The 10199-nt window shown below is 49.2% G+C and overlaps 1 protein-coding gene across 1 annotated transcript; it reads left to right on the forward strand.

Moving 5' to 3' along the window:
* Positions 1-3028: 3028 nt before the first annotated feature.
* On the forward strand, positions 3029-6818 carry EAH_00003880 (hypothetical protein, conserved; the record flags this gene model as incomplete). The annotated part of the gene is made up of 12 exons (XM_013393576.1): positions 3029-3030; positions 3165-3215; positions 3320-3725; positions 4027-4082; positions 4194-4274; positions 4728-4829; positions 4927-5007; positions 5457-5643; positions 5860-5893; positions 6081-6262; positions 6359-6434; positions 6520-6818. Coding segments are annotated over 12 exons (1557 nt in total).
* Positions 6819-10199: the final 3381 nt, after the last annotated feature.

Here is a 10199-nt window from a genome sequence, read left to right on the forward strand (position 1 = left end):
GGAAATAACAGAGAACTGATTTCAGACCGTTACGACCCTGGAACGTCATTAGAGTTCCTCATACTTCCAATTGTCAGGATGATTATCCTTAGTTTCGACGGCGTTGTCTCGTTGCCCTTTACTCTACCCCCAACTACATGCACGCTCTGATCACAGGTGCAGACACACCCCACAGCACCCCGGGCCGGCGCAGAAGTCTGGTCAACACAGTACGTGGACGACCCTTCAAAATCACGTTTTATGTATTAGCGCTGAAAAATACAATGACGATGAAACATTTAGGGGTCTGTTATCCCCCACACTTTGTGAATGCGTTCTTGCTTTTCGACTCACGTATAAGCGCGCTTCTCAAACAAGCCCCTGCCGCGTATGCCCAATGATTGGATAAAAAATACACGCAGTGCATTGACTGCAGCACTGATCGACGCATTGTCTTTTTAAAATTACCTTTAGAAGTTGGCCCTCTATTGGAAGGACCAGACCGCCAATCAACATCAACCCACAAGTCTCTGCCCATCCTGGAGCGTGAACACGCGTGCTCCAGATTCCATGCTATTTTCGAAAGAGTCAAGTATATATTTCAAGTAAAACAAATGCCTTTCGGATGCTCGGTGTCTACAGATCCCCGCGAATCATAAGCTTCAATAGACCCCAACATGAAGAGCTTTGGAACTCGTATTCGGGGCTGGTCGTGCATACACGCGGGATGGGTCAACGACAGGAGTCCTCATCTTGCGCAATTCTCTCTTTGTATCAACAAACGCTGAATTATTTTATTGGAAGTTGCATATTTTTCTATGCGTCGGTTCTCACGAAGAGCCAAGTTTGTCTGGGCAAGTCCAACTACAGGTTTAGCAGCTTCGCCACAGCATGCTTTTCCGAATCCGGCCTGACAAGAGTGCCTTTGCTGCTCTGCAGCAGCCACCACACAAGCCAAGGCTTGTATTGAAGCTTCTTTTACTAGCCTGGCTGGAGAATTGCTGGAGTTTGCAACTTCCGCAATAGCCAGAGCACAAACTAGGAGACCTGGTACCGCGGTCCACCGTCACCATTCGCTCATTTCACGCTTGCAAGAGTTTCGCTGTGAAAGCCTGCACAACAATTTCGAAAGCATCTACGAAGGGGACGTTTGTTCGAAAGACGTCTCTAGACACACAAAGCGAATGGCAGTCAATCTATGACGGAAACCCGTGCAAGAATAATCAAGCATCCAGCTCCCTGTCTGTAGTCTAGACAGATTGGCTACCCCCTTAACAGCTTTTTCGAGACTTAGTGCACGGAAATTGTACTTAGCAGTAAAGCTGACTAGCCCCCACAGAGAGATTTCTGGTCCCTTTCTGCCGAACTCAATGCAGACGAGGGTCGCTTCTCCGTACATCAGTGTTGAAAAATGTACACGTTTCGGTCAGCCGTTGGTGGAGTGGCACAAAGCCTAATGTTCACAAACATATCAGTACTTGTTTACTTCATTCTCAGCACAGCTGCATCCCTCCAAGGAGCTAGCCGCGTACAAACAGCATCTCCAGTTGTGTTGACTCGTTAGCGCAGTTATCGCCGACGGCGTATTTGGCACCCTCAGTGTGAGTTCACGTTGTCGAGCTTGCGCTTTAGCAGGCATTCGGCCAGTGGAGAACCTGACTAGTAATGCATTGGCGCTGGGAGTGATCAAGCTTCATAAACACAGCATTTTCTAAATGCGAGGAAGGCCGTACAGCTGACGTACCCTTTACTCCTTTAAAAATGGACAGCAGCCGTTTAGTAGAGAATGCAGCAGATTGCGGCATTCAGTGCATCCACTGGCTGATAGCCCCTTGGAGCGCCAAGTGAGTGACGGCAACGCGGCCGTCAGCAATACGACATGCGTCGAGTGTGATACGACAGGGTTATTCAGTGAACTCCAAGCGTATACAGAATGCAGGCCAGCTATTTCTAGAATTAATGCTTCCTTCGTTCACGTACGGGAGGAATAACAAACTAGGGGGAGAAGACCAGCAGCATTGCCATGAATTCGTGTATTGTGGACGAGCGATCAGCCATCTCCTACTCCCGATAGTTTGCAAGCAGCTGTGGAGCTATGCCTGCAATTGCCCACGATTACAAAAGGATGTAGCACCTGGAAACGAGTTCAACCTGATAAGCTGCCTCCCCTTCAAGCGTATTCTGGAACCTCCTAAAGCTCTAACGGTTGAGCACGCTTGCAAGTCTTTTCTCTCTCAGCTATCTTCACCGAACTGAGTATCGCGGCACTGATTCCCGTACAGGGGACCACCTGTAAGGGCAAAAATTATTTGGTATTGCACAGACGAAATGTTTTTGGAAATATCCAGTGTACCTTTGCTTTGAAGCCATCCTTCAAGTATAGAAGCACGATGAAACGTAGCTCTTTCAGTATCCAGCACGCGCATTCCAAGTGAATCATACCGAAGATACTCGTTGCACGTCGTCAAGCACCCTTCCATGATTCGATTTCTTTTGTAGTACCTTATTCAGGTTTGTGGCTCAGGTTTGACGTGACATTCTGCAAACTCACACCTGAACAGCCTGTAGCGGATGTGGAAGCCACCGTTCACTTCGCGCTCGCGCCTGAATTGATCGAAGAATTGCAAAAGGATAAAAGCCCCCATCAACCGTAAGACTACTCAGTAAAGTGCCCTGAACTACACCTAACGCAAGACAAGCTAAACAACAAAAGCCAACTATGCCGACGGGCCGCGGAAATTACCACATCACTGAAGCTGCAAAGCTGGACGTGTATCTTCCCAATGGGTCAATACCAAGGGCAATGAATTTGATAGCCTGGTGTGCAAATGCACAGAAACAATGCAGATGGGCGCATTGCCTTCCGCTTTGAGGGCGAGCAACTTATCCACACATATTCCAGGACACTACTACCTTCGAAGTTCGAGTTGTGGCTTGACAGGTGCAAAATATGCACAAGCGTATCCACGAGGAGGGACAGCCTCGTCAATCAAACCTGCAAGCTTGCACACTTGCAAGTTTGCGCTTGCATAACATTTTAAGCCCCAAAATGTAGTAAGAACCACTGTGCTTTTCTTGGTCGCAGAGCTAGCGCATCGGTGCATGGGGTAGAATCAGGTGTGTGTGTGTGTGTGTGTGTGTGTGTGTGTGTGTGTGTGTGTGTGTGTGTGTGTGTGTGTGTACAGGATTCTGAAAAATAAACGGGAAGTCAGGCGCTCGGTGATGCTCCAGACGCCGTAAGGAAATATGCCATTACCCACTAGCAGGCACATCTCAGGCATATGCAGGCATCCCATTGAACAACTTTTTATTACGCTTAGATGCTGACGAGCTTTTGCAGCTTCGAGAGAACCCGCATGGATGCGCACCTTCAGCAAGTCAACATGCTACTGCTTGAGCAGAAGGCCGTCTTGATGCAGCAGGAGAAGCAACACCAGCATGCTATCCTCCAACGGAGAAAAGTAGCCAAGTGGGAAGGTTCCCAGAGGGGAATTGGAGAGGCCCACGATCAGCAGAATGTGCTCACCCCTCGTATGAGCTTTGAACAGCATCTGACAGATGATATGCTAAGGCAACTCTTAGAGAAGGTGTTCAGATCTGCAGATGAAGAACACGCAGGCAAGAATGCGGTCATCATATTTTCGTTAAAGAGTTTAAGCATTACTTCAGTGAGGCAGGTTGTTCCCGATGAGGCAAGCGATTTTCTTTCGGGTCACTTACCACTGTTCCAGGCCGCCTCCAGCATCGTGAGGTTGCAGCATTGCTTTTTGCTTGTCCACTGGGCCTTACAAGATGGGAATTCGTTCAACTTCTCGCCGGTGCTCAAGAGCATGCAGAGGGGTGGATTGAATATGGGCCCTTTCTGGAGGTTTGTTATGTTCACGAGCCCTGCAGTGTCTAGTGAACACTACAGGGCTCGTGCATGAGTTAAAGAGATTACCTCTACGGTCGGACATATCAGGCGATAGATGAAAATGGTCATCAAGTCTCAGTATGCCTTATTTCTGAACGCGCTGTGCCGTTTATATTTCCTCACATGTCATTCAGAAGATTCCCAAACTGCTTGACATGCTCAGAGACAGGAGAGAAAAAGCTCGACAGCGGTGAGGCCCAAACCCCCCGAAAGTGCCGGTGGAAGGAACTCCTCGATGCAGAATGAGGGGGAAAATTTCTTCCGCCGCATCTCACCGAGCATTTTTTTGTGTTCTGTGAAGCCTCTGCAGCAATGTGAAGCGAAGAGCAACAGCAGATGCAATGGTGCTCCTCTTTCGTGAGGAGCTAGATGAGACATTTAGGTGCGGGACTTCCCTAACACGCCAAAAAACAAGAACATGGCACATGGAAGTTGCAGAAACGCTGCTGTGCTTTCTTTCTAAATGCACACGCGTCCGCAGGATGACAAGAGAGCTGCTAGAAGGAATGGGAAATCACGTGACATCGACAGGTAGTGTAAACGGTCTTTCTCTGTTGATGGTTGGACTGGAACTGCCTTCTTTTCTCCCTAGCAGCATATATTCCCATTCTATCCATCACGCTATTGTGGATTATTCATTCGTTAGGCTTGGTCAAACGGCAAGAGCTTTATACGGCTATGCAACGCACTGACAAGTACGAGATTCCTGGTTTGCTGCCAAAAGAAACGGCTAGTAACTTCAGCCAGCTCACATAATCTGCCTTCCAAAGGGTTCTTTGCAAGAAGTAAATGTAGCAAAGGTTTGTTTGTTCTCTTGTTCGGAAAACCACTCAAGGTATTCTAGGCAAGACATGGCTTTCATTATGCAAACAATTCCAGGGAATGACCAAGGGGAAGTCGAATACGAAGCGCTGCCAGCTCTACTTCACGTCCTCAGGTGCGCCCGACACAAAACGAAATGCCATCCAGAGCAGCCTGGATGCTCGTACTGGGTAGAGGCATTCCAGTTAGTGTCATGATGTGCTGCGGCATAGGAAGGAAAGTATTAACAATGCCGTTCTTGAAGTTGACCCTATAGCGATCGAAGCTGAGCTCAATAGGACTGCAAAAGAAGTGTAAGATGCCGTCGATCTCCATATTCCATCCCTTCATGTAAAGCTATCGCTTCTTGCGATTGTCGCCTGCTAACGATGCTGGCAAAATCTTGCAGAATGCAACGACTAAGCTTCGTAAGAACCTTATCGCAGGTTTATCGTTTTCGCAATGAGCCTGTTTCCTTTACAAAAACTTATCTTTTCCGATGCCTGCAGAATTACTCATGTCCTTTCCAAGCAATCCTGCGACCTATTCCCCAATTGATAGTTACGGGCAGACCGAGGTAGTAAGCAGGGACATGCGGGGCGCCTTAACCCTATTTTCTCTTTAATGTAAAGGAACGTGCTCCATATCATACGAGATTGCCGCAGATGGGAGTCACAGCTGTTGGGCTTGTGCCTGTTTGGACGCTGAGAGAGGTGCTCGACAACAGCGGGTTGTGTCTGTCCAAAATGCACATTCATGTCAGCCGACTGCCCTTTTGCACGCTCCACACCGTAGTGATAGCTGTCTTGCTCCCAAGAATACCTCAAGAGCAATACGCCCAGAGAAATATTTCGTTAGAGGGCTTCAACGGCGCTGAGCTGCTGCAGGTGCTTCTTTGCTTGTCTTCTATGAACCGTCAAGGTCAAGTTGTCTGGGAAGAGTTTGTTGCGGTTAGAAGCACATGCGGGAAATTTAGCGTTGTAGCTTGCTGCTGTGATGAAGCCGAACGTGTCGAAAGTGAAAATAGAGCTACGAGAAACTCCATGTCTCAGAGAGAAACGGACTACCTTTGCATCGATATTCACTGAAGTTCGCTGGTGGCAACAGGCTAGGGGTCCATGCTGCGTTTACCTTGTGTAGTGTGAAAGTTTCCTGCGCACTTGCAGGTCGTACAACGCGTTCTGCCACCCCTGTTTGACAGTGACTGCTTGATGGAAACAGGCAGGTCCAACTCTCCTCACGTATAAATAGCATCATGAAGGCATTTACATATTAGAGACAGTCAGGTGCATGATGGAACTTCTTAAGTTAACAGCTCGATATGCAAGGCACTTTCTCCAGTCGTCGAGAAAAACAATATGGCCTTGGCAGTGTTTTTTGTCTGTAGCCGATCGAATTGGCAAGATGGTGGCGGATGCCGAGGCACAAGCAGAATTTGAGGAGCTGCGTGGACTTTCCGTTCGAGACTCTAAGCAGAAGCAACGAGCTAGCCTTGCAGCTCGCCGTCGCAGCAAGCTGAGACCCGCTTCGCACGCTCAGCTGCAATTTATGGCTGACGACGGAGACCAGGTGAAAAATGAAACGTGATGATACATGCTCCTGCTAATTAAGTGGACGCCCATAGGACACTGCCTGAAAGGTTATGTGCTGTGTGTTGCATTTCAGGGCGAGCCTCCAGACCGTGAAAGTGTGGAAAAGACACTTGTGCACCTCTTCACGGTGCTTGACGACAGACGGAAGGGTAAGCGCTTTTACGGATCAACGTAAAATAGAATATACGTTCCTTTTCACTGGCTGCTTCTCGCACGTGTGAGAATGCACTGCAGGTTCAGTGCCGGCTCAGGTTTTTGTAGGAGTTATGCACTATTGGTCGGCGCGAAACGGGTCTGGCTCTACCTCGGGTGAGGCAGGCAGCCCACTGCCTTTGAATTCTGTGAGTTCCTTAAGCGGAGGAGCTGCACTGGCAGCGGAACGACGTTATGCCGACATAGTAATGAGCTGCCGATTGACCCCGGCAGAAGTCACAGGATTTGTTGCAGAAGCAAAGGTCGACCCACTGGTCCAAGAAATAAGCTATACTGAGCATATCAAAGCATGGGTTGCGACAATTTTTGAAATCCGGTAAGAACAAGTGATATCTTTCCATACGCCCCACGCATGTACTCAGTGTTAAAGAGACTTATTACGATGATATTCTCTAGAACTCCTCGATTCCTTTGCTCTGAGGGTGGAAAAAGAGCGCAGATAAGTAAGAGAACACAGCACAGAGAGTGCAACTTTCACGCCTGTGCTGTTTCAGGAGATCGCAGTTTTGGTATAGTGTCAGTCACAACTCACTTGATGAGGGCAAGCCGCTCAAGTAGAGCTGGAGGGTTACGTGAGGGCCTCACGCGGCATAAAGCTTCTTGCCTTCGTGCCACATAGAAGGCTTTCGGACGTAGAGGCAGTCCCAACCAGACCCTCACACGACTGGCAAGTCGTTGTAAAACCGCTGTGGCGATTCTATCCAGTGTTATATGCATTACCCATCAGACTTCAAATAACTGTTTCACCCTCAAGTGACTAGGTAGCCATGCCAGAGATGAGGGTTCTTCCTACGTGCCAGAGGCACAACTGCTTTACCCTATAACGTAATCATCTGGCAACAATGAGTATTGTTTAACCACAGCGCTGCCGAGAACTGCACTGCCTGTTCTTTCGCCATGTAGGTGAGTAACTGGCTCACGAGCTTCGAAATGGAATCTGTCATTATTTCAGGCTAACTTGCAAACCATGACCGTAGCCCTGGGAAATAACGAAGGATTAATTCACGGGGAACCTGCCACCTCCATATCCTGTAGTCAGCATGTTGCCGAACCAAGCAATAAGCTTCAATAGCCCCGTAACTTAAGTAATTCACCTTTAATCTGTGTGCCTTCACTTGTGCTCCATAGCCGGGATAAAGGGACTGCCACTGGTCTTTTCAAACCTGCGGCCGCATTGCGCAGCAATGAATCAAACAGGGAGAAAATGCCGTAAATGGTTAAGTACAAGTGTGGCTATTTTTGTCCAGTTATCCATCTCCGGTTATTGCTTGTGCTCTGGATAGTTGAGTTTCACTAATGGAGTCGAATCATGTTTTGGATCAGTGAGGCTTGGCAGGGCTTTAGTGTGAATATCGGTCTTGGGCACATGATACTAGAAAAATGAACTCACAGAATAATGCAGCTGCAGTTCCACTGACTGGGCAATGTGTTTCTACTGTAGTGTACGTTTTGAAGTGTACCGCATTAGTCTTAAGGAAAAACCACTCTCGCTGTAATTGAATTAAAGGTGGTCAAGTTTCGGTGCGAAGGGCTGGGAGGTATGTGCAGCGACAGAAAAGTGAAGGGTACAGTCCTAGCAATTCCAGTGTGGGCCACAGTCACCTCTACCTAGGCAGTGGGAGTTGCCAGGCACCGTTCGGTTTCCGGATAGGTATTGAGAGAGTTCGGCATCGTCTACGCTATTGACCGCCGAAAGGAACGGACAGCACAGCAACGCTTGCTTCAAGCCAAGGCTTCGGAAGGAGCCTTCGATCTGCAAATGGACTCAACTGGGTAGAATGCCGCATGTACTGTCAAGCGCGTTTCGCGGCATTTTTGTCACTCCCGAAGCAGCGTGCGACGTAGAGAAATGCCTAGGTTTCCATCAACGTGAGGAGCACAGAGGTGCCTGCATCACCGGCACTCCTTGTTGAACAGTTTTGTGTTCAACCAAGCATGTATTGATGCTAGTAGTAGAATGGGGTGTAGCAGTAAGAGTATCAAAAGCGTCTAGGCAAGAGGTGGAAATAAACAAAGCATTTGATGATATGTTGCAGAGCTGCAACCTGTCTGTCGAACACTCAGCTTAGTCCCTGCAACTACGCTCTGCATATCTCAGAAACAGCTAAACTGCCTGCCACACGGTTGGTGTGCATCCATAAATGGGTTTTTTAACGTGACGTAGGGCTCAGGTATCGGACTGGTTCGGCGAACAAAAACCTTGCGCACAGCGAGAATGGCCCCACTGAGGCAACCCTCGCAGTAGTTTCTCGACGAAATTAATGAAGATTGTTTGCAGGTGAGCGATGGGAGAGCGAGATGTCAGCCGTCCAAATTGCTTGCATGCCCCTTGGAGAGATTGCCTCATAAGCATCTAGGGCTGCGCAACGGCCGAGAAGGAGATAACTCATATGCGCATGTGCACCGTCTTGGCATCTGGCTGGAAGCGCGCTGAATGGAGTACGCTGTTGATGCACTCAGTACGAAGCCGCACGCATGCTTTCGCAGCGTAAGCGACGGGCGGAAATTCCGAGAAGACAGCTGCAACTAGGCAAGGTTCGCATTAAAAATACCAAACAGAAAGGCCGTGCTGTACAGAGCACCGGAAGCGATGCAGCTTGTGGATGCTCTCCTGATAATAAGAATCATGCCATGGGTCTTGATGCCTCGACGAGAGGTCCAGGAAACGCGCTGATGGACTGGATGGTCATCCTCGATGGCCTGGAGGATGGAGTAAACCAATCTTTCCATAGATAACCTCTGATAATAGGCGGTACCACGATTAGCGAAATGGCCGGTGGTGCTAAGGGGTCCGCCACTTCTTCGGCATCGTTGAAGGCGGCCTGCAGGAAATCCTACGCAGTGTCAGGGGTGTCGTAGGAAACGATCTGGATGCTTGCGACTAAGCTCCCTGGTGGGACGAAATCTAAGGCGAAGCACTCCGTAAGCCGCACCTAGCATCCGGTTTGGTGTTCAGAGATAGGACAGGACGATGAAAAAAAAATTGTCCAGAGCGATTGCAACCGTAGAATCAGATGGAAGCGTAGGGTAGCGTCGACGTCACGGAAGCCCTCGACCTTGGCCGACGGCCATCGTGAACTAAAGTGGAGTCAACATTCTATTTACAATTGCACCCAGGAAACAGCTGACCGCCCCTCCAGTCTCCAGGCATCCACGGCGCAGCAGCAGGAAGGTCAAGGACTGATGCAAAGACGAGACGGCCTCTCATGTACTGCAGCACGCCTTCCTGCAGCCCCCACTGCTTCGTAATCCCCTATGCAAACACAACCAAGTGCCCTTTTGTGCCAAACTTGGCCATCAGTTGCCCGTTTGCATACAACTCGAAATACCAGTACCAACTTTACAGGCGCAGCTTACTGCATTTGATCTTCGCTACCCCCCAAGCGGCACAAGCCATCGTCCGACTGGTCGACCGAGGGGAATGAATGGAAGAGCAAGACGGGCCAGAACCCGCAACACAGAAGACGAACACGTAGCAAGAAAAAAAGGATGCACGTCATATGGGGATGCTGCTTCTATTTGGTATTGCTGCTGCCAACGGCGTGTCACCGCGGTAGCGTGGATATGCGAGAGGTCATTACGGCGAGCTTCGAGTTGCGCCTGGTTTGAGATCCGCTATTTAATGCATGCAGTTTAGCCTAACTAGTTGCCACCAACGTGCAGCGCCAGCGCACGCGCGAGCCAAGGGTCCCGCCAGCTCC

The sequence above is a fragment of the Eimeria acervulina genome, genomic scaffold, assembly GCF_000499425.1.
Source record: "Eimeria acervulina Houghton genomic scaffold, Eah_scaff14, whole genome shotgun sequence".
Lineage (NCBI taxonomy): Eukaryota > Apicomplexa > Conoidasida > Eucoccidiorida > Eimeriidae > Eimeria > Eimeria acervulina.